At 41.8% G+C, this 27737-nt stretch overlaps 3 protein-coding genes and 2 long non-coding RNA genes across 7 annotated transcripts in view; 2 read left to right on the top strand and 3 right to left on the bottom strand.

Annotated features, from left to right (window-relative positions):
• The first annotated feature begins 66 nt into the window (after nucleotides 1-66).
• On the top strand, nucleotides 67-16875 carry slc7a3a (solute carrier family 7 member 3a). Of its 3 annotated transcripts, none has more exons than XM_019864184.1 (11): nucleotides 67-228; nucleotides 8438-8972; nucleotides 9576-9737; nucleotides 10653-10836; nucleotides 10915-11030; nucleotides 13288-13650; nucleotides 13768-13870; nucleotides 14214-14440; nucleotides 14528-14694; nucleotides 14990-15098; nucleotides 15320-16875. In XM_019864184.1, exons 2-11 carry the CDS (start codon nucleotides 8606-8608, stop codon nucleotides 15469-15471), a joined length of 1950 nt encoding a protein of 649 aa, XP_019719743.1. In that variant the 5' UTR covers nucleotides 67-228; nucleotides 8438-8605; the 3' UTR covers nucleotides 15472-16875. The 3 variants fall into 3 exon arrangements, with proteins under 3 accessions (XP_019719743.1, XP_019719745.1, XP_019719744.1); XM_019864186.1 differs by having other exon boundaries at nucleotides 68-228; nucleotides 10653-10827; XM_019864185.1 differs by lacking the exon at nucleotides 67-228 and adding an exon at nucleotides 904-1011.
• LOC109512491 (uncharacterized) lies at nucleotides 1456-6714 on the bottom strand. The gene is made up of 3 exons (XR_002167542.1): nucleotides 2933-6714; nucleotides 2150-2835; nucleotides 1456-1539 (listed from the first exon to the last, which is right to left on the bottom strand). It is a non-coding gene; the product is annotated as an uncharacterized LOC109512491 (long non-coding RNA).
• Nucleotides 16876-22647: 5772 nt separating the features above from the next.
• On the bottom strand, nucleotides 22648-25462 carry LOC109512463 (ras-related protein Rab-39B-like). The gene is made up of 4 exons (XM_019864263.1): nucleotides 25078-25462; nucleotides 24219-24440; nucleotides 23705-23975; nucleotides 22648-23390 (listed from the first exon to the last, which is right to left on the bottom strand). The coding sequence occupies exons 2-4, from the start codon at nucleotides 24431-24433 to the stop codon at nucleotides 23235-23237; spliced, it is 642 nt and encodes a 213-aa protein (XP_019719822.1). The 5' UTR covers nucleotides 24434-24440; nucleotides 25078-25462; the 3' UTR covers nucleotides 22648-23234.
• A 1115-nt stretch (nucleotides 25463-26577) lies between these two features.
• Nucleotides 26578-27737, top strand: part of rab38c (RAB38c, member of RAS oncogene family) — a 3777-nt gene continuing 2617 nt past the window's right edge. The window contains exon 1 of the mRNA XM_019864264.1: nucleotides 26578-26803. Coding sequence (XP_019719823.1) covers nucleotides 26611-26803 — 193 coding nt within the window. The 5' untranslated portion in view covers nucleotides 26578-26610. The remainder of the gene's footprint in view (nucleotides 26804-27737) is intronic.
• The window catches only part of LOC109512485 (uncharacterized), a 5206-nt gene continuing 4198 nt past the window's right edge, over nucleotides 26730-27737 (bottom strand). Inside the window, exon 3 of the long non-coding RNA XR_002167536.1 lies at nucleotides 26730-26814. This is a non-coding gene — a long non-coding RNA (uncharacterized LOC109512485). The remainder of the gene's footprint in view (nucleotides 26815-27737) is intronic.

Here is a 27737-nt window from a genome sequence, read left to right as displayed (position 1 = left end):
GGCGTACTCTGTGACGTCACTATGTTTACAAACACCCACCTACTCGCTCGCACACATACAAACCCACACTCGCTCACACACGCCTACACTTACTCTCCGCCTCCGCCCTCCTTCCGAGCAGATCAAAAGCACATGCACGGAGCTCGAGAGTGATATTTCATCAGCAATCAAGCACAACGCTCTACTTTATCCTGATTCTGTACGCGCTTGGTTCAACCAGCGTTCAAGGTAAGAAACGTTTTCTTTGCTTAAAACGTGGCTTCGACATTTTAAAAACACTATTTTGGCGGTCACCCGAGTCGACTGACGCAATCATTCAAGTCGCTTTCCCACAATAACCGGCGCGCTTAATTGTTTGGAATAGAGCAACGTCACTGTTATGATTATTAAAATACAACAACTTGTGTTCACGTTTACTTTTTTCCAGTTTTAGTACCCGTTATTGCGTTCAGGTTCGCTGCTTTATTTATCATTTTGAGCGGGCGATCATCTGACGTCACAGCCCTGGGTGGGTGGTGCGTTTTTCATATATATTTATTGGAATAATTTTGTGTGGATGCGTGTTTTGTGTTTAAACGTACGGTTCAGCTTTAATAAACTATTTTAGTCCCGTGATTTCTTTCATTGTTTTGGTACGACAAGCACGGTTACTACTAAGGCGTGGAATTACGGTGATGTACTTCAATGCCGTTCCTGGACAATAGGATTTCACACAACTTCCACTGGTTTAACCAACTAAATCGCGCTTTTTTGTGCAAAACCAGCTTCGTAGCAGCCCGTTAATTCTAGGAGAATTCAATTTTGATGAAACTAAATTAAATTTAAAATCAAACGATTGTTTTGTCACAAATTTTGGGACGTGTTCTGTATGATAAATTCGCGAATTACGACGCTTCGTGTAAACAGTGAAAGCATCAGCAGCAACCGGAGTCGGGGGGAGCCACGTAGCTAGCTGATATTTGTGTGTCAGAGACAGTTGCTTCAAACAAGCCTAGTGTAGTGTTCAATAGCGTAAGTAAACCTTTTTTCTTTTTAAACGCTCGAACAATGTAGGTTGATATTTCAACGTTTATTTGAATAATTTTCTTGCCGTAAAGGTGACTCATCTTTCCAGTTAATGTTGCCATGATGTCCGAGGGAGACACCATGCGTGTGTTGCATCAGCCTGTGTACAGTCACGATATTTGTACTCATGTGAACTACTTGTTGGGAAATATGAGTAAAACGGATCAAAATGGATATGTTTTATCGTCATTAACAATTGCCACCACTCAGTCAGGTGTCTTGATGTGGTGCAGTTACTTGGTTGTTACTTGGGATTTGCTCTCGTCGATGTTGTCGGCAATTGAGAATATACTTTGAAGATTTCACAGCCAAGAAGGAGCCAATAAATCGACCACAGACAGTGAAAGTTTGACTGTGTATGTTTTAAGACACAATATCCAGTTTTTTTTTGGAAATTAAGGTTCTGTCTGAATGAGAATGATTCGTTGTGTTGAAATGCAGGGGTGTGGGCTTGGAGGGGTGTGTTCTGTCCACCTAGTTCCGGGTCGGCAACACGCGGCTCCAGAGCCGCATGCGGCTCTTTAGCGACATCTAGTGGCTCCCTGGAGCTTTATAAAAAAAATGTTTGATAGTAGAAAAAGATTTTGATAGTAGGCTAATATAGCTCAAATAGATATAGATACATATTGCAGCTCCGAAAAAGGAGAGCTGTGGTGTTGTTTTTTTAAAACGTACACTTTATTTATGCTATTAACAGTCTCGACAAACACAGACGCGTCTGCGTCTGACTCTGTGCCTTCTCTTCTCGTTTGACCCGAGAGGCGTTCAAAGACAGCCTCCGAAAAACGGCAATTAATGATCACTTCACTGACACTAAGAAAAGCGAAATTAATGCACCAAAACAAAAAAATCAAGCGAGAAAATCACAAAATAAATTCTATAGGGGCGTTTGTGAACACACAACAAAGGAATGAATAACAAACAATTCTGAGACAGTCCAGTTTCCTACATACATACAGCATGTGTTTCCTTCATTGTAAGTTTTATAGAAGGCTTTTATTTTTTTGAGGCTCCAGACATATTTGTTTTTTGGGGGTTTTTTTTGCCCTATATGGCTCAACATTTTGGTTTGCCGGCCCCGGACCTAGTTCAAAGCTTTTTGACAAGGCAACTACAAGTAATCATAACCTGTTTTAAATTGGGAATGGTTTGTTGATTGAAGGGCATTTTAAAAATGCAAGCTTTGTAATTGTGATCGTTGGTAGCCCGTTTATACTTGCATGGAATGTTTGATGTCATGAAAGGTGAAGTTGTACAACTCTCTTGCAGGTTTCGAAACAGGAAGAATGTGCACCACACCTCCCGACTGTCAGGGAAATAATTTTTGATGATCAGCCAGCAGCCATTTTACGTTCCAACTGTGGGATATGTTTATATCCGTGTAATAGGTCGTCTCTCAAGTGTCGATGACTCACCCCGGCGTGATCCTTTCAACTTGAGTTAATGGTTAGTCAGTAAAGTTAAGCTGATATAGTAGTGTAGTATTTTATGGCAGATTTTTTTTTTTTGCCACTCGATTTTGAACTGCAAGTTTGTTCACTTTTTTTTCCTGCGAGAAAAGGCCAATTCAAGCATGCAAAAGCAGCAATGTGTTATTCCAGCCAAATTCCTGCTCAACGTCCAGTCACGCCCCCTGACATCATTGTTAAACGACTCAGAACCATCACGTTCAACTACATTTCCGCATATGGTAAATGATGAGATGAGAGCAAAGCATGTTTCTTTTACGCAGCAATCTACAGTACTCTATTTCAAACCTTTCATGTCTGTCTGTCATCACTTTGAACCCACAAACCATATTCCTCCCCTATAAGGTACAAGGTACCTTTGTAGCTCACCGCAATGTTTCATATTTTCATTTTGCTACATTTTAGCACAATGTTAACATTCAAACTGCATCATGTTACACACAGGTGCTCAAATATACTTTAAGGAATAATTTACAGGGTTTTTTTTTTTGTTTGTTTTTCAAGTGAAAGGGTGGTTTTGTCGGTGTAAACAAGAATGTACATGGAAATTTGACAATGGCTGTAGATTAAACAGTGAGAAAATGTAACAACGCGATTATGTTGACCAAAATCACACTTAACTGTATTTCTACAATGTTGCTCAAAGAAGTTATTGATATGTGCCATTATATTAGTGAACAAGCATCTTATTTTCAATGGCAAAAAATATCAAACTAGCAATTTTATTTTCTTTGTACCCTTTAGAAATGATCAACAGCAGTGACCAAAATTCCAGTAGTTATCATGCATGATCCCAAAATGTGTCTCCAAAAATCCCGGAGAGAAGTTTGACAGAAAGGACTAACCAGTGATAAGCACAAAAAAACTAAATACTAAACTGTATTATCAAAACAAAGTAAAAGTTTTCAAACATCGCTTGGGTTCTCTGTTGACATGACTTCTAAAAGTAGTGAATTTCGTTTCGCTTGCTGATTCTTTCTTTCGTGGTCATAGCTAATGGGGAAAATGAACAGATTCTCGCTTTTGTCGCATTCCACCTCCCGGCGAGTGCACTATTTTCCTTTTTGGCAGCGGGGTTTACATCCAGCCAGGTGACTTTAAGGGTCGCCCGGTTCGGGCTCGGCGGTCAAGCAGTTCACACGCACGTACGCAAGTTCAAAAGGCGAGCGCGCCCTTGTGCAAACATGCAGAGCCTTTATGATAAGTCATAGCGTCCCTTACATATATAAACATACATTGTGGCTCAAAGGGTGGTCTGGGGTAGTGTGTGTTTGCGTGTGCGTATACACACACACACACACACACACACACACACACAGCCATGGTCTAATCCACCTTCCAGGGTTATGCAAGGTCACATTAGCGCTTTTCATTGGTTGTTTAGTCTTGTGGGCCACTGAACATGGTGTTCTTTTTGTGCCTGTGTTTAGATTAGACCAATGCCGTACGAACAGAAAAGGCGTCATCCAAATCATTGACTAGAACGATTCTCCCAAATCTTAGAGCCAAGCCATTCATTTTACCATGGGGGGGAAAAAAACCCTTAATGGAGCAAACTGAAATAATAAAGATTGGTCTCAGTGGACTGATAAATTTACTTCATGAGTGACAGGAAAATCGGAAAATTTACGTCGGAATATTTGTGATTTATTGTCGATGTTTTGTTCTGTTGTATCACTGTTATTTAAAAAAAAAAATCTGTAAAGTGCATTGTGACAGCACGATGTACATAAAGATGCATTGGTTTGCTAATTTTATTATTATATTAATACACGTGTGCATGTGTTGTGGTTGACGAGCGAGATGTTGGCTATTTACAATGCAAGTTGATTGCGGAACTGTGTACAGGTTGTAATTAGGTTAAGTTGTTTGTTGCTTTTCCAGCTTAATCCTCTTAGAGCCTACGGCGGCTGTTGCGATATTGTATTGTTGAAGAGGTGTCGCTTATGAGGAAGAAAGTTTTGCTCACTCTAGGCCTTGATTTTAGTATGAGGAAAATGCCACTAAATTAATTGCAGGTAGAGCGTTTTGCCCTTTAGCTCGCTGAAAGGCAGGAGGCGTCGCTTCGCAGATGTTGCCAGATGGCACATTCCTAAAGCCACGCCTCGGCACAACCTGCTCCACTCTACGTGAGGCCCTCGCCAATTTACAAAAGCACAAGGAAAAGATTAGCGGCTCAGGTGGGGCCCAACCTTGCGCAGCGAGGTTGTTGTCGGCAAATACTCTGTTGATTTGTATCATACTCATATTTTTTATATATATTTTTTTGACAGCCAGTTGTGTGGGAGAGTGTCTCTTGTTTATTATGTTGTAACTCTTTTGTGCTTTTATTTCATTGTTGGACAGCAAGAGACTGTCTGCTCTTTGAATAGTCGGTGTATTGTTTTAATACTTGAAATAGAATGTTGCCTTTCGCACTGAAACATTTGTGATGAGTCGTGTCCGGTATGCTGCGGGGGGGGGGCTAGACCAAAATTAGACTTCACATTATTGGCGGTGTGAATGCTGTTTATCCACTGCTTTGGACAAACATTTTGTCGCCTATTTGTGGCTTTGTCCAAGTGCATTCATCTGACCACTTCGCGGGAAATTTAACCACAACTGAATGTGTTGCATAAGCCTAGAAAAGACAGAATGTGATGATCAAATCGGTCATTCGAGTAACTAGCAGGTTGTCCGATGGGATTTTTTATGGACTGAATTTCCCTACTTCACGTGCCCTCCGTTTTGCAGCGAGAGTTATCTGCTAAATACTACACTACTTTTACGACAGCGTCTCAAACGGTTTTGACTAACCATTAACTTTGTGGGTCAAAGTGATCCTTGAGTCTGTGTCATCTTCATTCAAGGTGCGACTTATTTGTTTATTTATTTTAAGGACGACGAAGCTATGCAAAAGCGATACGAATATTTTGAACAAATGGGAAGAGATGATCATTTGTTCATTTCGGTCGGGGCTCTACTGAGCATACCTTCTTGTGCCTCGTAGTGACATATTTTCAAGCCACTGTGCAAACTATTTAGTTCATTGAGACAAAATGTAGTTCACTCTTTACAAGCAACACCAATTAAACAAAGGTAATGTCATTATTTATACCTTTTTTGTTGATCTCTCTCTTATTTAATCAGCGATGCCAGGAGCGAAGCAGGTCTTGATCGGCACAGTTGTTGTTGGGCATCTTGCCACGTAGTTTTTTATTCAAAGTGCATGACTCTGAGGCAGTTTGAAATTTTATTTGATGTACACCTGTCACCTTCTTTGGAATGAGTAACTGTTGCCAAGCGTACCTGACTAACCTGTTTTAGAGCAGGGCTCCTAATTGTGAACTAAAATCGAAATCCTGAGCAAATACTGTGAAGGATCGAGACGAGTGGCGGCCAGCCGACACTTTTATCCGGCCTGTCTTGAAAATTGTAACAACAAAACTTCAGATTGACGACCATATAATGTAACATGCTTTCTTAAGTAGTGAGCAGATTATTTGCCAGGTTCGTCGTCTCGTTAAGAAAAATACACACTTCCTCAAATAAAAGCTTTTTTCTGTGGGGTTTTTTTTTTTGCCATTAGGGGGAAAATGTGTAATAATTAATTATCTCAGCTCATAAAACTCTCATTGTTCGAATTGGGAACATTAGATCGTTGACTGAGGAGTCCTTCTGAACTCTGCTGTTAACTTCAAGATGGTGCCGTAGTTGGAAGCCACTTGCAAGAGCTCTCAGCTTATTTTTGGTGTTGTTGTCTTTTGTTTTGTCACATGGTGTTTGTTGTCCTTCGCGTGGACTCGTTGTGGACTGTTTTCAGCGTTTTGGCCACGACATTGATCACAGAAGAAAAATCTGTGCTTGCTGGTGTTGCGCTTTCTCGGCAGCACGCGTGTACCCGCACTAATTTTGAAGTGTTTTACAAAACACTATTTTATGAACCAATTGTTGATGTTCATTTGGTGTTGTTTAGTCGGTTCAGCAATACAGGTATCACACGAGAGGAGTTGATGTGCTTAGCAACCTTTTTGTAACGGATTCAGTTTGTGTTTCAGTAGTTGTTTTCCAAAGTAAAAGATGATTACACAAATAATAATCTGTCTGCTTTCATGAAGGACAAGATAAATCAGAATAATTACGGCTGACAGGCTGAAATCAGAGGATTTGGACAATTTTAAGTTAAAAAATTGCTTATTAAAATAGCTGTCAATTTGTTAATTTATTGTCAATCGATTAATTTTGACATCTATGTCACTTTAAAAATTGTTTTTTTTATCAGGAATGTTTTGGAGGACTCGCCAAACCTGCTCTGAAAACGAAGGGATGCAAACATGCAGAAGTCAAAGCCTAGATTATTTACAAACTGCTGCGAGCTTTTGTTTTGCGCCACAGCCGGAACATACCACAACAGTCATTAACTTGCCGTCTGCTCATTGGACACATAAGTGGGCCGCATCCCCACGTCAGCCCACGTCAATAATGTGTTGGCACATCAGGTGACGGGCGAGCCCCCGTATTGTAAGCGGGGAGGGCGTGTTGTTATGAATTGCTCTGTTGGCCCTGCCTGTGTTTGGTTTATTTTTATGCAGGCGTCCTTTTAGCGTCCGTCACGCTTCCCTGACACTTGATTATGGGGACACAATCCAAAATTTTTAAAATTTTGACCTGTTTAGCCAAACTTGATACCCATCTGCAATACAATCACCTGTTCTAGGGGTTCATGCGAGGAGACCTGTTGTGTTTCAATGTGCGGTTTATTTGTGTATTCATCCAAGTTCTCCCCGGGCTGCTACTTGGCCTCATCCTGTTGCTGTTATCTTGTCCTCTGTTGATATTAGCTTGCAGATTTTAAACCAAGTGCTCCTGCACATCTGCGGTTTTCCCAGACCTTGTCTTACACATCTCTATCGACTGAGACAACAAAAGTCCCACTAGAGGGCCTTTTCCTGTCCCCCCACCCCCAACAATTCCTACGCAAAGTTTTTGTCAAGTTGGAATTTAATTGAAAGACAAGTGTGGGGTTGTCCCGAGCTCTTGCCATGTCATGTGCTGATTGTAGTAGAGGTATAAATACCTGTAAGTTGTGCAGGTTTGTCCTGTAGTGAAACACATTCTGAATCCGCTCCGACGTTCCCGAGCAGCCGAAGCCCGAGATAATTTTTCCACAAAAAGTGTTTTGAGTACATATTTACTTTCTTGATTTACTTACTTGATTAACTTTGTTAAACTTACTGATCTATTTACTATTTATTTCAATATTATTTACTTACTTGATTAACTTTGTCAAACTTACTGATCTATTTACTATTTATTTCAATATTATTTACTTGATTAACTTTGTCAAACTTACTGATCTATTTACTATTTATTTCAATATTTCTTCATTTTTCTTATTTATTCATTTAACTATTTAGTCTCTATTCATTTTATGTAGGCCCACTCACCTCTTTATTAATTTATCCACTATTTTTTTCATCCTGCAGTATTTTTTTATACCCTATTCTTCAGTTTTATTTTGCCTTGCTGATTTTTAGTTATTTGATCAAGGCATTTTTTTTGTCCCATCTGCAACTGTGGCTTTCCTTGCCCACTTGTTAAGGGCATTAACATACTTAACATACAGACACAAAGCAAACAAACGATCAAGTGACATTTCGTAACTAAAGAATAAGCTTGGGCGCACATGAATCAAGGTACCAGTGTAATTTGTGTGTGAAACTAGGCAAGTAGCTGGTGAGAGTGAATGCATTTGTGGGATGGAATGCCGTTAATAAAGTGCAAGTAGCTGACTGTATGTTACCGCGGCAACAGCTTTCAGCACGAATGGAACGGTTGCAATAATCTGTGCTGCCTGCTGCCAAGCACGGAGAAACTTTGGCAGTTCCTGAATAGTGAACTTTTTCCTTCTTGCCTCCTCACAGGCTGCCAAATCTGCCCGAGCGGAAACGCCCACAGACCAATCATCGACAGCCTCACCTTCGCCATCTGTGCAAAGTTTCTTTGGTTCTACGCCTTGTGTCAATCACACCCACCTGCAACACTCGAGAAGGATCAAGTCGGATAGCGCTCCACACATCTTCACAGCAGACATGGCCGGCAAGCTGACCCAGTTCGGAAACAAGCTGCTGCGTCGCCGCACGTTGGATTTCTCCAACGAGGAGACGCGCTTCGCCCGCTGCCTGTCCACCCTGGACCTCATCGCCTTGGGGGTGGGCTCCACGCTGGGCGCTGGCGTCTACGTGCTCGCCGGCGAGGTGGCCCGAGAGAAGGCCGGGCCCGCCATCGTCCTCTGCTTCCTCATAGCAGCGCTGTCCTCCATGTTGGCAGGCTTGTGCTATGCCGAGTTCGGAGCCCGCGTCCCCAAGACGGGCTCGGCGTACCTCTACAGCTATGTGACAGTGGGGGAGATCTGGGCCTTCATCACAGGCTGGAATCTCATCCTTTCCTATGTGATTGGTGAGTCTGCAACACAATTCCCTTTTATTAGTCAAACACAAATACTAAATGAGAACACTCACAAGGACCTGCTGTAAGCCACAACTCTTGCCCAGACACTCACGTCTACTAACTGACTCAGCTGCTGACTTCATCCACTAGGCCCCCCCGCTTATAAAGGCACACATGCTCCACACAAACACTTAAAGACCAGTTTGTTTCTTTACATTAGCTTGTATTTTTACAATGCTGTGCTTCTTAGTTAATGACACATAACACTGTTGCACATTTCAGCTACCCTCAGGCAGAAAATGAGACTGACAGGGTGATTAGGGTGCAGTGTACAACACAAAAAAATATGTATTACTAACATGGACAAATTACACCCAAAGACTGTTTTTTTTCTCCTCTACACCCCTCGCGATCGATTTGGGACCAGTCCGCGATCTACTGGTCGATCGTGATCGACGTAATGGGCACCCCTGATCTCGTGTCCCTATATCAAATTTTCACCCATAAGAAGTGTGCCTGGAAAGTATCCCCAGCAACGAACGGGGATCACGGTCAGAGCATTTTTTCCCACCCGACTCATTTTTTTTTTCCTCCAATCCCAATTTGTAACAGGTACTGCAAGTGTGGCCCGTGCATGGAGCTCCACTTTTGACAACCTCGTGGAGCAGAAGATATCAGTCTTCTTCAAAGCCTCCATGACAATGAAGGTGCCCGGCAATGTGTTGGCGGAGTACCCAGACCTGTTTGCGCTCATTCTGGTACTTCTGCTCACCGGTGAGTCATCTCTGTCTTTAAAACCAAATTATCTGGGCCACCGATTACACTGGGAGTGCCATGTTTTGGTGGCCATTTGTCGTAGACAATTCAAACTACACCTTTATTGGCTCTTTGTAGGTACAGTGGTAGTAACCATAGGCTGACATCAGATGTTAAAATTCTTCTTAGTAAGTCACAGTGTCCCATCACTAGTTAAATTTTTTTAGAACAGACCTATGGGCTGTCCATGTAAAGTTGTCCTTGAGGCTAGCTAGTACCTGCTGGCACCATTTTTTCATTTTTTTTTAGGACAATGCACATTAACAGCAAAATAGCATCTGTTTACCGTGTCTCTTTAGTGTCGCCGCCTCCTCCGTATGGAACTGTTCATAGCGCTCCCCTCTCTGTTTGAAAGGGGGGAAAAAAAAGGCAATTGAAAGGCTGTTAACTTCAAAGAAGTGGCTTGTTTACTCAACTCTGGAAGCCGTCAATTGTAATGGGCCCTGCTTCAAAGTCCAGTCTAAAAAAGAAAAAGAGCTCATTCCCGGAGACAGCAAGTATTACCGGTTTTTGAAAGCTTTACTTTTTAACACCACGGTAAACCGGTAATGGGGCCCATGTGGAAGTGAAAGGAAGAAGTATGCAAATGCATGAAATGCGGTCTGATCAGCGAAAACACAAGAATAAACTGTCTCCTTAAAACTAAGGCCACACAGTGAAGTTTGGGTGTTGAATTCATCGAGCAAACAGTACACTTGTCACTGTACTCTTGCACCTCGTGTGGGATGTCATGCAGGAGCAAAGTAGTGAGAACATGGCTAAATGTTAGCGCTTCCTGATGGTTTGATGTCATTCCCACACTTCGGCCCACACGTCGCAAATGATTTATTGGAGGTGAGGCATGAACGGGTTTATCTGCTCTTGTGCCCTTAGGCCTGCTCGCCTTTGGCGTAAGCGAGTCGGCACTGGTCAACAAGATTTTCACCGGCATCAACCTGGTGGTGCTGGGCTTCGTCATCATCTCGGGATTCGTAAAGGGAGACACGACCAACTGGAACCTCACGCTGGAGAACTACACCAGTTTCGTGAATGAAAGCAATAGCACCAAGTCAGTAGTGTACGCTCTAAAATTGTGTGTCTTGTTTATCGTGTTTGTTTGTGAATTCAGTTGTGATTTTCTCTGAATGTCATCTAGTGTTGAGAAAGAATTTGGGACCGGTGGCTTTGCTCCGTTTGGCCTCGCCGGCGTGCTGTCTGGTGCCGCCACCTGCTTCTACGCCTTTGTTGGCTTTGACTGCATTGCCACCACAAGTATGTCTGACTTCCTCAAATAGTGGCAAGCTATCTCGAAAGGGACGCCGCGTACCAGTTGTTGCCACATGTGTCATCCTGCCAAATGCCACCCTTTTCCACCCACCATAAGAAACGGGTAGTAACTGCTGAGCCCATTTGATCTCTGTTACTAACCAAAAACAGCAGCACCAAAGGGCTGAAATAAATCTCGTCATTGAGCAAAGACTTTCGTTGTCTTGGTTTCCCTGGACAAGACACCGTCTTTAGCATGGTTGAAAACAAAAAAGTCATTTTAACATGCTTGTGATAAATTAGTAAAGTTGTGAAATGGAGGTACCGTTTCGATGAAGTAAAATAATGAATAGGAAAAAATTGTTGCATCGTCGAAATTTAGCAGTATTAAATACTAACGAATAATAATACATTGTAAAGTTAAAACATTGTAAAATGAAAAAAAATTCCCTTGTAAATAAATTGACCAAAAAAATACAATTAAAAGAGACGAAAAATAAATACATTTTTGGCACTTTGTGAACCCAATCAAGGGTTGAGCGGGAACCAAATGAAAGCTGAGCTTCATGTTAGCAGACAGAGTAAAATGTTGGTTTATTTTACTATTCTTATTTTTTTTTTTTTAGGCTGTCCATAGTTCTGCTCATCGAGTGTCACTCAAAAATGGGCGTTTTCAGTACCGCTCTTCTCATTGGATTATACTATGGGTTTACCAGTGAGTTTACGTGCATTTTGCTCCTGTTAACTGATCACATGTTTGACACGAGAGGCGAAAGTGCTGTTGGAGCGGCTGGTTTATGTAATTGCAAGTACAGAAGGAGTCAGCGGTACGGACACCTGTTTCTGGAATTTCTTACGTAACCCCAGCCGGGTCCATGTGGAACACATAGCATGACAAAACTTGTTGTTTGACAGAACACCACAGTGGGAATTCCAGACCTTGTGTTTTATTTACGTTTTGTCAAGGACATTATTGTATAGCAGTTGTTGGAGTATATTAAGTAATCGGATAAAAGAATTGCACAAAATGATTCTTATTCTATTTATTGTATAGCAGTTGTGGGAGTATATTAAGTAATCGGATAAAAGAATTGCACAAAATGATTCTTATTCTATTTATTGTATAGCAGTTGTGGGAGTATATTAAGTAATCGGATAAAAGAATTGCACAAAATGATTCTTATTCTATTTATTGTATAGCAGTTGTGGGAGTATATTAAGTAATCGGATAAAAGAATTGCACAAAATGATTCTTATTCTATTTATTGTATAGCAGTTGTGGGAGTATATTAAGTAATCGGATAAAAGAATTGCACAAAATGATTCTTATTCTATTTATTGTATAGCAGTTGTGGGAGTATATTAAGTAATCGGATAAAAGAATTGCACAAAATGATTCTTATTCTATTTATTGTATAGCAGTTGTGGGAGTATATTAAGTAATCGGATAAAAGAATTGCACAAAATGATTCTTATTCTATTTATTGTATAGCAGTTGTGGGAGTATATTAAGTAATCGGATAAAAGAATTGCACAAAATGATTCTTATTCTATTTATTGTATAGCAGTTGTGGGAGTATATTAAGTAATCGGATAAAAGAATTGCACAAAATGATTCTTATTCTATTTATTGTATAGCAGTTGTTGGAGTATATTAAGTAATAGGATAAAAGAATTGCACAAAATGATTCTTATTCTATTTATTGTATAGCAGTTGTTGGAGTATATTAAGTAATAGGATAAAAAGAATTGCACAAAATGATTCTTATTCTACTTATTATTTATTTATCTATATATTCTATATCTATTCTTCTTTCTTCTTTCTACCCACAATCTTGCTGCTGTAGACTGTAAATTTCCCCAGTGTGGGACAAATAAAGGATATCTTAATCTTATGCTGTCAAAATAATAGATTCATTTGATCATCAATTTGTTGTTGATAAATAAAAAATTGTACCTCTAGAATCTGCCAAACAGCGTTAATTGCTGGCATCATTTTTAACTTTTTGTCACAGTAGCAGTAAAAATACCAAGATGCTTGTTAAAAAAAGTTGGGGGGTTTTTGTTTTGTTTTTTTGTTTTTTTTGGGTCATTGCGTCACAGTCCAGCGATCCTAAAAGGTTGATTTGAGGGAACTGGGCTGCTCTTGTTTGTTGAATATGTTGTTTTTTTCCAAAATGACTCAGGCAATTATGCTATTAGGCTTGACAATACGCCGTTTAGTCACGCCTCATTCTCAACATTTTTATTTTGTCTTCCACAGGCGAGGAGGCCAAGAATCCCATGCGGTCCATCCCCATCGGCATTGTGGCCTCACTCCTCATCTGCTTCTTTGCCTACTTCGGCGTGTCCGCCGCGCTCACCCTGATGATGCCCTACTACCAGTTGGACATTCAGAGCCCTCTGCCCGAGGCCTTCACCTACGTAGGCTGGGCCCCGGCCCGCTACATTGTGGCTGTGGGCTCGCTCTGCGCCCTGTCCACCAGCCTGCTCGGCTCCATGTTCCCCATGCCCCGCGTCATCTACGCCATGGCGGAAGACGGGCTGCTGTTCCGTGCGCTGTCCCGAATGAACGCTCGCACCAAGACACCTCTGCTGGCCACCATTGCTTCTGGCATTGTCGCGGGTAAAATGTTGTAATATGTTTTGTTTTTTTAAATTGTCAAATAATTGGCCAATTTTTACTGATTTTAAAAGAGTTGATTGTTGGCTGGGCTAATGAGTCTGGTGTCTCTCCCTGCAGCTCTCATGGCCTTCCTGTTTGACCTCGGCGCTCTGGTTGACCTTATGTCCATCGGAACATTGTTGGCCTATTCGCTGGTAGCCATCTGTGTTCTCATCCTCAGGTAGGAAACTCGGCTACAATTTTTCGAACCGCCGCAAAACACAATTATTTTATGCAGTCTTTCCCAAAAGTGTGGCACTAGTAACAGTCTTACGTGGGCTCCCTCTAGTTAAAAAATTAAACGACCGCCTCAATAGTGCAATTCAGTTGTATTTAACTCCTGTACAATATATTTCAATGGAATCATAATTTAAGTAGTAATTATGAAATTGTTGAATGAGGTCTCTCGATATAGTTTTTAGTTAGCCAGTTGTAAAGAATTAAAGAACCAAATCGGCTTTATGTGGCCTGTGGGACATACATTGCTACCCACCCAAAATAAATCCTCTTCCTTCATTTTAAAGGTACCAGCCAGGCACGTTGCCATCATCCAGCCAGACGGAGAAGCTGATGGAGCAGGTAGAAGACGAGAAAGTGGCCGTGAGCGGCGGGGACAGCGGCGACGAGTACACTGAGAGTGAGGAGAAGCCCCGTAGGGAGGCTTTCAGCTTCAAACTGCTCTTCCACCCGAGCTCAAAGATCCCTACGAATGCCTCCGGCCAAATCGTCTATGTGACCACCGCCATCATCTGTGAGTACAGCGCAGTGCAATACGCAAAAACGCCACAGTACTTTTATTATCTTAACCGCGCCGTTGTGTGTGCGTGTGGGCGTGCAGCCGTCCTGATCACCATCCTGTGCATCATCCTGGCCAACTGTCTGCCTGCCCTGCTGGCCGGCGACAAAGCTGTGGTCGCGTCTTGCGTTATTTTGGCTCTGCTGTGCGCCGCCTGCCTTATCGTCATCTGCAGGCAGCCCGAGAGCAAAGAGGCTCTGACCTTCAAGGTAAAGGCAGCTGCTCTTCTCACAAAACACCCCCGCCCCCTCTTGTTTTGTTGCACACCTCATTGAGCAACACGTACAATTGTGTCACTGCAATGTGTGTCACACGACTTGTGGACACATCCACATCATGTACTGGTATTTTCCAAAACAGTTTTTCCAGGTCATGAAACTTTCCGTCCATAACAGCGGACTTAAAAACAATCTCCTGGGGGGCTAGTGTGTTTGAGTAGAATTCCACATTGTACCACTTCTACATCACAATGTTAAATGTATTCTTGCGGTCACCTTTTTTTAGGTTCCCCTGCTTCCTTGGTTGCCCCTGTTCAGCGTCTTCGTCAACATCTACCTCATGATGCAGCTGGACAAGGGCACGTGGTGTCGCTTCACTGTCTGGATGGTCATTGGTACGTATGAAGACATCTCTTCCTTGCTGCCGTCCTTACTAGAGGTGGAAAAAGTATGAAGTAGAATTTATAGATACTTGTGTGGGAAAAGATGAGAGAAAATTGATGAAGAAAAAAAACAGAAAAACTCAGCAGTTGCATCATTCGTATCTCATGGCACCACATTACCCATCCGGTTCCTTCTTTCCTGACGCCTTCTCTCCTCGCATTCCACCCCGCAGGTTTTATCATCTACTTTTTCTACGGCATTAAGAACAGCAGCGCCAACCGCTCCTCCCAGCGCAAATACGAGCCGGCGCTGCAGTCCAAGAGCCCTATTTACAAGGGCGCCCCCGACGACAGCGACGTGGAGGGGGCCAACAGCCCCTGTTAGCCGCTCACGCAGTCCCGAGAACGGAGGGAGATGAGATGTGGTGAGGCGGTTTGGTGGTGGGGATGCGGACTTTGGAACGTAGCCCGAAAGGGAGGAGTGGCAACACATCTTTTGCCTCTTTTTATACAGAGGCCAATAATAACTGGATGCTACGGACAGTGTGACGCGTGCTTTTTATTTTATGTCGTCTGTGTATATAGTTAGCCAAGTAGCCTGCTCTCGCCACGTGAACGGTTGTCACATCGCTCTTTTGTCATCATGCGAGATCCTCCTCCTTCCTTGTCTCCATTAGTGGAGATGACAACTTGCGCCTGTGACGCTACGCAGGGAAACGTCAACTTCCTGTCCGCGTCCACTTGATTGATTGCACCAGCCTGTTGCTTTGTGTCTGCTGTGTGTGTATAAACAGGGTAGTGCCGTAGCTAAACGGGCTTGACGTCCTGTTTTGGACTGAAATGCTCTAAGGTCAATAATGGCACACTATCCGTATTGATGTAAATCTACATGACACCTCACAAGTTTTTCCTATTACTTATGAATCGGCGACTTCCGCAATGGACCCTTTCCGTCGCACACTTGTCAAGTCCAAACTTGAGACTGCATCAGGTGAATTTGTTGCAAGCAAACTTGAACTTGTCTGTGAAATTCAGTGTACAGTGGACCCTCCCAAAAAGTTGTGATTCCAGTTGAATTTCAAGTTCCAGCGTCAAATACTGTCAATTTGTTACAGACCATAAAACTTGGAATCACTTGAGTTTCAAGCTCCAGCGTCAAAATACTGTAGATTTGTTACCGACAAAAGGAACCGCTCGTCAAATTTCAGTGGAGAGTGGAACTGCTGAAGTTGTCACGCCGGTTGACTTTTTATGTTGTTTCAGCTTGTCAAATGAACCGGTGACAACATTGGAACCTGACTTTTAGTATTTATATGCTGGTTGACTTTGAAATTGTTCTCACGTCAAATCAATCGTTACCCACAAAAACTTGAACTTTTCATTGACATTCAGTGTACAGTAGAGCCAAAAGTTCTCACTTCTGTCAACTTCGCAGTTGAAACATGAAGTCTATTGTTTCCGATGACAAAACTTGAACTTTTAGTTGGCGTTCGGTGTACAGCGGAACCACTGAAATTGTGAAACCGGGTGGCTTTTTAAGTGTTCTCACATCAAAAACAATAACTGTCAAACGAGACCAGTTGTAACTTCTTGTTCACTTTCAATGAAGAGAGGAACTTAGGAAGTTATGACACTGGCTGATGTTACAAGTTTTTCGAACATGATGAAAAATTCAAGTCATACTAACCGTGCCGGTGACAACACTTGAGCTTCTTGTTGACTTTCAGTGTACTGTACAGTGGAACCTCCGAAGTGGTGATGCTAGTCGGCTTTCAATTTGTTCTAAAATCGAATAGAAGTCATGACAAATTAGCCTATGTGTCAGAGATTTTCTCGGACAAAGTTAAAGAAATGACTCGGCACACAGGAAAATTGTCTTCAATATCGGCGGGAGGGGATCTCTGAGAGCGAACGACGGTAGTTGCTCCGATGATCACACTCTCGGCTCCCTCTCCGCCGGTTCGAACTTTTATTGCAAAATACAAGAAAGACACTGCCCCCGAGATTTGCATACCGCGCCCCCCGGTCCGGCCCCTCGGTAGTGATCTGATCTACCCGAATACACAAGTCACAGACTTTGCTGATGACAAATGTCCACCTGGGCGCGACAGCGGTTCCCAAACTGTCTTTTGGTATTCAACAACTCTTTGTTCCCAATTTGTTCATTCCCACTCTGTGATTGAATCTAGCCTTCTTCCATCTGTTCGCCCCCCTTGCTTTGACGTGATTACTCAAGAAAAGGCCCTCCGCCCAAACGGCCGACACCTCTGCGCTGAGTATGTCCAGACATGCCCAAATTAACCGAAACTTTAAACATGATACAATTTTGTTCATAGATTTCTCTATCATTCCCACCTCTTTATCATAATTAAAGTTTCGTCAAACGCCCAGGTGACATTGATATGCAATTGCACGGGTGGGAAGAAAAACTGTCCTTGGGGGTGACAAAATCGGGACAGAAAACCCTTCCCGGGCAATGGCTATACATTAAATGAAAATCGAAATCTAATCTAAACATCAAACAGAGTAAGCCGACCCAAAACATCAAACATTCACATCTGCAATGCCTTTCTGTGAAGTCGTCATACGGGCTTACATAAGGTTCTAGTAAACCAATCATCGTCCTGTCAGTTTGTCGCCTCCTGCCTCCCAGCGTCGAATCCCATGAGGCAAGTCACTCCATTCTTGGGCCTGTGTGCCCACGGTGACCGCACCTAGGTCGATGATGTTTGATGATGATGATGCTGATGATGCACAGGCAACGCGTGACTTCCTTCCTTTGGTCTTTCGGCGGCGCGCAAGGTTAGCGCACTGATGTTTGGGTGCTGATTTTTCCTTCCTGGGACTGGCGTCGCTCGGCCCCTCAACCTTGAACCAAAGGAGATTGCACTGCGACTGGTGGATCCAGCCGTTGCGTCCTTCGCCCTTGACTGCAGTTTTTGTTGCTGCAATCACTTGAAAGGGGCCATTACAGCATTCACTGTCCCAGAGAAGTCTTTTTTCAGCACCTTGAAGACCAGTCTCCAATTTGGACCTGGCAAGTCTGTGGAGCAGAACATCCTGGCAGGTCATTGTGCCTATGCATCTCTTTCTGATCAAATAGTCTTTTCATTTGAGCCAAGGTGGAAGCGCCTATCGCCAGCAGCCAGAGAACTTCCGCATAGCCATGTTGTTGCCTAGCAACCACCAGACGTGTTACGGGTATTTTACCGAAAGTCGCGATCTAGTTCTGGGTTGTTATTCGAAACGCAACGTACCCGCGCCGAAGCAAACAATGACTATTATTTCGAACTGAAACATTACGTACCCGCGCTGAGGTTTATATGGGATACGTTACCACTATAGAGTGATCCCCAATCACACTTACGCACTCACACAAAACAATACGCGACATACACATACAACGTTAGAGACAAACATACCCCGAAGTGGTCAACCTCTCCAGGAAGGCACCGCTTCCTTACCGTTGATGCTTTGCAAGAAACGGTATCTAAATGAGCCGAGGCTCTCACAGATGCACTTGGGCTCTGTGTCCCGTGGGAATCTAACTTCCCCCGTACCGCTAACCACGAAACGGTACTCGAGCTAGCCTACTCCTTTTCGGCATTAACTCGTCTAATTCCGTCACTCAGTGGAGATAACCGACTACGCAACGGTTTCTCCACCACGCCGACTGACCTTATTTTCCGACAATCGTCCCGATGCCGAGCTGAACCCAGGTCCGTTGGATGATGGCGCTTGCTCGCTCCTCACGGTGTCCGGTGCGGGGCTGGCTCCTTCAGGGAAGAAGTTTCCACGGAGTCTGGTCGGCGCAAAACGCGTTATCAGCCACGGATCGTCCACCGGAGGAAATCGGAGAGTCGAATAAGCAAGCTCAAATCCGATCGAACAAGCACATCATCCTGCCGACAACGTCAAGTTTGTGTCAGAGATTTTCTCGGACAAAGTTAAAGAAATGACTCGGCACACAGGAAAATTGTCTTCAATATCGGCGGGAGGGGATCTCTGAGAGCGAACGACGGTAGTTGCTCCGATGATCACACTCTCGGCTCCCTCTCCGCCGGTTCGAACTTTTATTGCAAAATACAAGAAAGACACTGCCCCCGAGATTTGCATACCGCGCCCCCCGGTCCGGCCCCTCGGTAGTGATCTGATCTACCCGAATACACAAGTCACAGACTTTGCTGATGACAAATGTCCACCTGGGCTCGACAGCGGTTCCCAAACTGTCTTTTGGTATTCAACAACTCTTTGTTCCCAATTTGTTCATTCCCACTCTGTGATTGAATCTAGTCTTCTTCCATCTGTTCGCCCCCCTTGCTTTGACGTGATTACTCAAGAAAAGGCCCTCCGCCCAAACGGCCGACACCTCTGCGCTGAGTATGTCCAGACATGCCCAAATTAACCGAAACTTTAAACATGATACAATTTTGTTCATAGATTTCTCTATCACTATGGCACAGCAATACTTTTCATTGGTTTTCAGCGTACAGTATAACCTAAAAAAAGTTGTGATGACTGTTCACGCCTACTGTAATTAATTTATATATAACTCGACAGTCCATATTTTAAGTAACGTTAACATTTCTGTCATAGAAGCGTAGAAATTAATTGTAAACTCAAGTATGACTCAGCCCAAGATGCCCGACTAGGCACGTAACGTGAGGACATGGGCATTTTATTGGTATCGTTTGAGCTAACACGCACTGTAATGAATTGTAAATAGTTGATATTTTATGAATTGTGGTTATTCCCCTTTCCCCCTCTTTGCTATCACCAGTAGCCTTCTGTGGTGGCTTTTCAAAGCCAAAGAAAAAGCAAAGCCGCACTTGAAGCTTAAGTCTTGGTTGTTGGACTTTGGAGGTTCCACTCCGGTTGTTTTTTTTTCCCCCCCCCCCCTTTTTTTTTTTTTTTTTATAAACACAGTCTTTGGTCACACTAAATGAAGTAACATATGAGGGTCACTCGATGAGCTCATTGACTAATCAATCATGTGTATATGTGTGTGTAAGGAAAGATAGCGCTTCATGACTTCTTAATCATAGCAGACATTGTGATGTCGTTCGCATTTTAGTTTCAGTTGAAACTTAGCAGCTTTGTTAAGATGTAGTATTCTTTCTGTTCTGCAGCTGCTTTTACTTAAATGTGTACATGGTCGTGTTTAGGATGACTTGATTGAAATTCTTTATGTCAATCAATTGATAGTGATAAGGTTTTTACACTAGGGGTGGGCAACCTGTAGATGTACATATAATTTGCCGGCCGCCATGCGTTTGTAAATCAAATAAAAATTCTTGAAATGAAATGGACACAGGTATTTAACGGCACATGCATCGTAATATTATATACAACTTTTTCCCCCCCTAAAAAATATAATTTTCTTTTCTTAAATTGAAGTTTTTTGTGATGTTTGCATCATTTTTTCTGAATGTATACATGGAGAGAATGTACAACTAAAAAGGCCCAATAGTGAAGGGTTTGCCCATCCCTGCTGTTAAAGGCAGTTGTGTATGTTAGCATGTAAAGAGTTTAGTGACTTGTTTTGCAATTGTGGTAATCGGCAGTTCTGACCAAATGAACTACTTCTGCTCACCTTCTGAAACAAATAACGACCTCTTAAGAGTTGGTCTATAATGTTATGTGATTTTTAAAAGTGTCCCCGTGTGTAACATATGTGCTTTACTGTATATTGTACAGTACTTGTGTAAGTGTATTTGTAAAATGCTGTAAATTAGACCCCACAACCCTCCACAAATATACTCGATGCTGCTGAATTAATGTGGAGAGATTTGTTTTTTTTTTTGTTTTTATTCATGTGAATTCGATGAGGAGTGCCTCAAAAGAATCATCTCTTGGGTGGCGGGAAAGCAAATCTAAGGTTGGGAATTTTTATGAAAAAAACTATATCATAAGGTGTAGGAGTCTGCTTATCATAACATTACATCCAGCCCTTGTGCCTTTCAAAACAATCCCTCTTTAAATGATGCTTTGATATCAATAGCGATGTTTTTATCATATTTTCTAAAGTGTACATATAGCTGTCATGTATAAATAAACCAGGCTGTACTTTTTTTAATTAAAAAAAAACTCACGTGAGCGTTGTCTTTTTTTTTGTCTCGTTTTCTAAAGTGTATTTATAGCGGTCATGTATAAAGAAACCAGGCTGTACTTTTATTTAATTAAAAAGAAATATATAAATGAGTTCACTTGAGGATTGTGTCATTGGTGTGAAGCGGGTTATTAATATCCGATAATCGGGCCTAATTTGAACAATGCCGCTATCTTAATGCTAACACACAATGGGAAACACGATGGGGTCATTCCATGACAAATTTTGTTAAAGTCACGTGAAACCATATGGTCATTCCATGCCAAATTTTGTTAAGGCCACGGGATCCACATGACAACAAGGTAATTGCTGTGTCTGTGGGTAGATAGAAGGCACAGGAAGTCCTTTCTTAATAGTCTTAACATTAACAGTTGTAGGTGATTTCTTCGACTAACTGCGTCAGGATTGTGTCTACTGCGGTAAAGAACCGCGCCACATCCCGTGAAAATTAAAATAAAGATATCCCATCTCTTTGAAACATTCAATAAATAAAGTAGAAATAACATACCATGTACGGCTAGAAAAACGGTAGTAGAAAAATCCAAGATAAATAATGTTCATCTCACGACCGAACGGTGCCGACTCGAATGTACCTTCCAGCACAGGTGTCTCAATCAGTAAGTAATTGTGTGACCCACATCAAAGTAATTGTTCATCAAGAGTTAACAGAAACCCACAACCTTAAAATGTTCTGTGCAAATAAATACACATACATAAAATATTTGACTAAATTAAAAAGTGTCGATTACTGCCGTCATGCCAAACTAAATTGGTGTGACGTCATCTAGGCTAAAACGGAGTGCCACTTCCCACTGCGCTGGTTCCGCCTTCTTAGCCAATCACAGCAGGTTTCGCAGATTCTCCAAATTCTTCTGTTTTCCAAATCTTAAAGGACTGACAAAAAATTCAATGTGACACTTTTTGTTTGGACTCCTCATGCAATTTCAATTTTACCTTTGGTTTGTTTGTCCCCTAAACACCTAAACCAAAATTAGAAGTTGTGTAACTATTCAAACAAATTGCCAGTATTTGTATGCAACTTGACTGAGTTCGCCCTCTTTTGGCCACCCACGCTTCAGACACCTCCAAAGCCTTTTTGATATTTCCACAGTCCACTTATTGATTATTGATGACGAACATGAAGCCAGCGTTCGAATTAATTAAAAAAAAAAAAAAAACATTAAGTTTTTCAGCATCAAGGCTCGGATCAAACCTGGTTGCAAACAGACTCACCAACCCTGTCTTGACAACTTGTAACTTAACATCCGTGCAAGTACCAGTTATGCCAGACCTCTTTGGCTCACTTGTCCTTGTAGCTTATGCCAAGCGAGGTTTCATCAGAGTCATGGAGTTTTCATGCACCGATTTCAGGCCATGTCCGCCTTTCACCACAATCTTTCTCTCTGTCATAAAGTCAAATATTAAAGAATAAAGTATTGTCAAACAGTGAAATGTTCTGCCTGTGATTCACATCTTTATTGTTGTAAGCGTTAATGAACAACGCCAAATGTTTTTCTATTCATGATACATTTTATCAATTAATCACCATCGGCCATCGGAATTTTATTCTGCGGTATACCAGAATTGGCATTGGCCTAAAGAAAAACAATCAAATAAAATTTTTAAAATGGTCTGGCTCGAGTAACGATTGTTGGGTTGTGCAGTGAGTAAAAGTGCTGCATCTTTCTGACTACAGTATATAGTATATGTATGCATCTGTATATCTATATGTGAAGAGTCTGTCTGATTTCTATTCGATTGTGTATATTCACATGAGTGTCAATGGTCATCACTAACTGTGTCAGTGTGCATGTCAAGAAAGCAGCAAAGCTAACATGTTGAATGACACGAAGGGGGCATCTTGTGCTTTTAATTGAGAGAAAAGAAGTGTATTTTGCACCGAGCAAGTAGTCGACACAGGACAAGTAAAGCGTGTTACTGCAACATGGAAATTGTTTAGGAAAGAGCCAGGGCCCGCTGTGAAGTCATAGATGAAGAGAAGGCCCATCTCCCAAAGATGGAGTCCAAAAGAAATGAGCTCAGCAGAGGCACTGGCGCCCCGCCTTGGTGACCTCCTCCGAGGAGTGCACCGTGTTGGGGACCAGTCCGCTCTTGACGCCTTCCCAGCCGTCCTGGATCTTGATGTCGCCACCGCGCACCAGCTCAAAGATTTGCCTCGTCAGGTCCATGAACGCCTTCAGGAGACCAAAAAAAAAAACCCATATGTACATGCAATTGAGCCACTGAGAGTGGGCTTACTCTATCGAGTTAAAGTGCAATGATTATTGGTCGACACTAGGGCTGACCAATTTATTGTTCATGTGTGTTTAAAAAAAAAAAAAAAAATACACGTGAAGAAGACTTTGAAAAAATAATCCCACCATATATTCCAGGGGTTAACATAAAACTCAGAAATTAAGTGTTTTTGCTTGCGTAAGAAATCATATTTCTCAAAATCAAATTCTCTCAAAAGACTTTTTCCTGGAAGTGTTGTCGGAGGTGAACAAACCGTCTCCACGTTGATGGCGTCTCGTGCCGACGTCTCCACGTAGTTCATCCCGAAGGCCGCCGCCAGTTTCTCGGCCTCCTGCCGGCTCACCTGCCGCTGGGCCTCCAGGTCGCACTTGTGGCCCACCAGCAGGAAAACGATGCTGTGCGGATGGACGTGACTCTGCGCCTCCTCCAGCCAGCTGTGCACATTCTGGAACGAGCGGCGGTTGGTGATGTCGAAGAGCAGGAGCCCGCCCACCGAGTTGCGGTAGTAGGCTCTGGTGATGGACCTGAGCGGGGTGATCATCAGTATGAAGACTTATACCAACAAGATGAATGCTACAACTGAGTAAATGAAAAGTAAGCGAAAATGGACTTGGAATTTAAACATTTGGGACTACCATTCATTTACAGTCAAGTGCTGTGGTGTCTTAACTTACAAGTTTAATTAATTTATTTAAATGTTGGGTTCTTGATCGGCTATTAAATTACATTATTACTGTATATTATTATGAAGTTAATTCTAAGGGTACCTGAACCTCTCCTGGCCCGCAGTGTCCCAGATCTGGAGCTTGACCCTCTTGCCCGGCTCGATCTCCAACAGGCGTGAGAAGAAGTCAACGCCCACGGTGGGGTCCGACACGTGGGCGAAGTGGCCTTCGGTGAACCTTCGGATCAAACACGACTTGCCCACCGTGGAGTCGCCGATCACGATCAGACGGAACTGGTAAAGCCAGATTGTGTCCATGTCAAGTCTGTCGGGAAAACACAACCTTTCAGTCACGAATGAGCCACTGAGAACTACAGTGGGCTAACTCCATTGTTATTATTTTTAATAAAGTGCAGAAAACAGTCAATCAAGATTTTGGTTTGTTTGGGGTTTTTTTCCAAATTCTGTCATAATAAAAAAATAAAAAAATAAAAAATAAGATTCAATATTTTTATTGTAATTTATTAATTAATCTGTAAAGTAAAATATATTTATTGATTGCTTTGTTCATTTACCTCATTAAATAACTGGATTTAAAAATATTTTACAAAAGCAAACTATTTACTTTATTCCACTCATTTTATTTTATTTCAATTAAATTTAAAATAAACATGAGAATTGTTTACCAATGTTATTTTATGTGTATATATATATATATATATATATATATATATATATGGTAAGGCATCGGTTTGGCATACGGGAGACGGACACACACACACACACACACGCACACAATTATCAAGGTCCTCCAGTGCTGCCGATGGCCATATGTGGCCCGCAAGCTTCAGATTCCACACCACAAGCAGTATCGGGCCTTACCATCACAATCCCTGCGAGCATCCAGCTATTGCACTAACATCCATCATCAATCCATTCAATGCGAAAATCTGCTGATTTACCTGGAAGCTGAGGACTCAATATGCGTCAAACCCGAGCCCCATTTCGACGGTGATGCCTTCAAAAACAAGCCGACGGGGAGGGGAGGAGGAAAGACCAAACAAAAAAAAAATATACTGTTATTGTTTACCAGCCGTGCATCGCGATGATTCACGCCTTAAAACAAGCTAATCAATGGATCTTCCAATAGAGTCGTAAGGACACAGACGGTCCACCGCGTATTTGCGTTGCTATTTGGGAAGAAACGACAGTGAGGAGGAAGACAAACACGACGGCATCACGCACACATCCGCACACTCACACACCAGCATCCGCTCGCCCTCATCAGCACCGTTGGTATTTGCATTTACCGTAAACGCGAGCACTGAGACGCAGCCCAAATCGGCGGAAGTGACGCGTGGCTGTCGTCACAGATTTATAATGTCTCACCTCACATTCACACCGTTGGCGTTTTATTCACATTTGATGCCATTTCGCCAATTTACTAAACCACCGTTTTGCGTTACTTTGGAAAGTGCTTTTCATATAAATACGTACCGTAATCATGACGAGCATTACGACGCAGCATCATTTTTTTGGTAAAAATAATTTTACGTTTCTCAAAAAATAATGAAGTTCTAAATTCATGTTTGGTGGCTAAATTATGAATAATTAAATATACTTACTCATTAAAGCATTTGTTAATGTAAGTATTATACACAATGAAAGAGTAAAACGAACAGATTATTTTTTTTAAACGAAAGAATGAATTAAATGGAATTCATGATGATTAAGGACGTAATTAATCCGTGATTTATGATTAAAATAACATATTTTGCAAGTGAAAAGTTCAATAACTTAATTCATTACACAACCCTACAATGCATGTTGAATCCATATTGTGCAAACTTTTACAGGTTAAAAAAGAGAATATAATAGAAATATCTCAAAAATCTGGCGTGATAGAAAAAATAAAATTTAAAAAAATCAGTCAATGATACGTTTAGGGACACCTAGAGCTGTCTCAGATTTTTTGCAATTAAAATAAACGAGTTTCCATATATTACAGTAACTAAATGGTGACTTCAGTATAATACAACGACAAATAATAAGATTGGATAGATGGATTCTTTTGTTATTAAAATAAAAAAGTACCAACTACAGTTCCTTTTCCATACAGATTTGAACTTTTAAAAAATATTTGCTTTTGAATGAAACTGTTTTGTAAATATGTCACATAGCTCTAATGTTGTTTTGTTTCTACCCATCATTGAAATTGATCTCTCGCCATTTCAAGAAAGGTTTGACCGAATGAATCTGAGATTCGCTGTGATTTGGTGATGTTTTCAGGTTTTCAAAATCCCACACCTCGGTCGAGCATTTGAACGCAGCGGGAGTCGCTCCCAGCCAAGAGTCGCGTGGGAGTGGGAGGTCCACAGAGGTCAAAACTTCTCATGCTCCTCTCCAACAAGCGGTGGGAATCCACACATTTGGCCTAAATGCTCCTCTTTTAAGCTGTAATTTTTGGGCGACAGAGTTTCCTCTGAGTGAGAGCAATGCAGCGGGAGCTCCTGTTCAAAGTGTTGGTGATTGGCGACCTGGGCGTGGGCAAGACGTCCATCATCAAGCGCTACGTGCACCACATCTTCTCACAGCACTATCGTGCCACTATCGGTGTCGACTTCGCTCTCAAGGTGCTCCAGTGGGACCGGGACACGGTCATCCGACTGCAGCTCTGGGACATTGCCGGTGAGGACCCACTACAAATAAGTACATTAGCAAATTTAAGTCAATTTTTCAGGGACCTGTACTCTCCTGGAGTATTTTCATTCCCTCCCTGAAGACTTTCTCGGGTTGAAGGATTTTGAGAAATAATCAAATTGTAACGAACATCCTCTTTTCATGTACTTTTTAACAAACAAATGAAATAAATGTATCCGTATTACATTATATACCTTGAGATGTGAGTTGAATGTGTGACCACACTGAAATGCATGGAAATGCCCTTAATTGTCTTTGCGCGCCAGCTCTCCCCAAAAAATCGAGATGCTTGTAATGTGCACTCTACTATTTGGTACCTTATTGAAAAAAAGCATGCAATAATGACATGAGTAGACACAATGCAAAGAAATGTCGTTTTTGTTTCAATACAATATGTTGGGCTGCTCCTTCTGGTGTGTGCACCTTGGCCACCCGGGGTCAGTATAATACAGACATACGGATATATGGAGACAGGCTCAGTTCCTACGTAAGCCACAGTAATTGTGGTTGTTCTTCGCAGAAGATAAAGAATAGTTGCCTGTTAGTATTGAAAGGCTTAATTATATAATTACATGAATTATAAAGACATGTTTGAATGAGCATAAAACATTTTACTTAAAGTGACTTTAAATTGAACATCTTAAACTGTTTAATGGAAGTTTGTCAAATATATTTGACCTAAAATTGCAAAAAGGACATGAAAAATTATTCAAATACGTTATTTTGAAAACAAGTCATTTACAAGTTAAATACTGTTTGATAGCCCACAAATTTTAAAACCCTCCAAAAATATATTTTGAATGTATTTGGGAGAACAATGCTAATGCCTTTTTTCTTTGTCAGACCAAGCAATTCTATTCTCTTTTTTTTTTTTTTTTTTTTTTTTTTTTATTTTTCAAATTGTATCCTTAAACTTTTTTAC

The sequence above is a fragment of the Hippocampus comes genome, unplaced genomic scaffold (genome assembly GCF_001891065.2).
Source record: "Hippocampus comes isolate QL1 unplaced genomic scaffold, H_comes_QL1_v1.1 scaffold57, whole genome shotgun sequence".
Taxonomy (NCBI): domain Eukaryota; kingdom Metazoa; phylum Chordata; class Actinopteri; order Syngnathiformes; family Syngnathidae; genus Hippocampus; species Hippocampus comes.
This window is presented reverse-complemented; position numbering and strand designations above follow the sequence as displayed.

Coding starts and splice junctions, on each gene's coding strand:
- slc7a3a (XM_019864184.1), top strand. CDS start 8,606: ATGGCCGGCAAGCTGACCCAGTTCGGAAACAAGCTGCTGCGTCGCCGC. Junction 13,871..14,213: donor ATCTGTGTTCTCATCCTCAG/GTAGGAAACTCG, acceptor TTCATTTTAAAG/GTACCAGCCAGGCACGTTGC. Junction 14,695..14,989: donor AAGAGGCTCTGACCTTCAAG/GTAAAGGCAGCT, acceptor ACCTTTTTTTAG/GTTCCCCTGCTTCCTTGGTT.
- LOC109512463 (XM_019864263.1), bottom strand. CDS start 24,433: ATGGACACAATCTGGCTTTACCAGTTCCGTCTGATCGTGATCGGCGAC. Junction 23,976..24,218: donor GCGGGCCAGGAGAGGTTCAG/GTACCCTTAGAA, acceptor CACCCCGCTCAG/GTCCATCACCAGAGCCTACT. Junction 23,391..23,704: donor ACGCCATCAACGTGGAGACG/GTTTGTTCACCT, acceptor GGTCTCCTGAAG/GCGTTCATGGACCTGACGAG.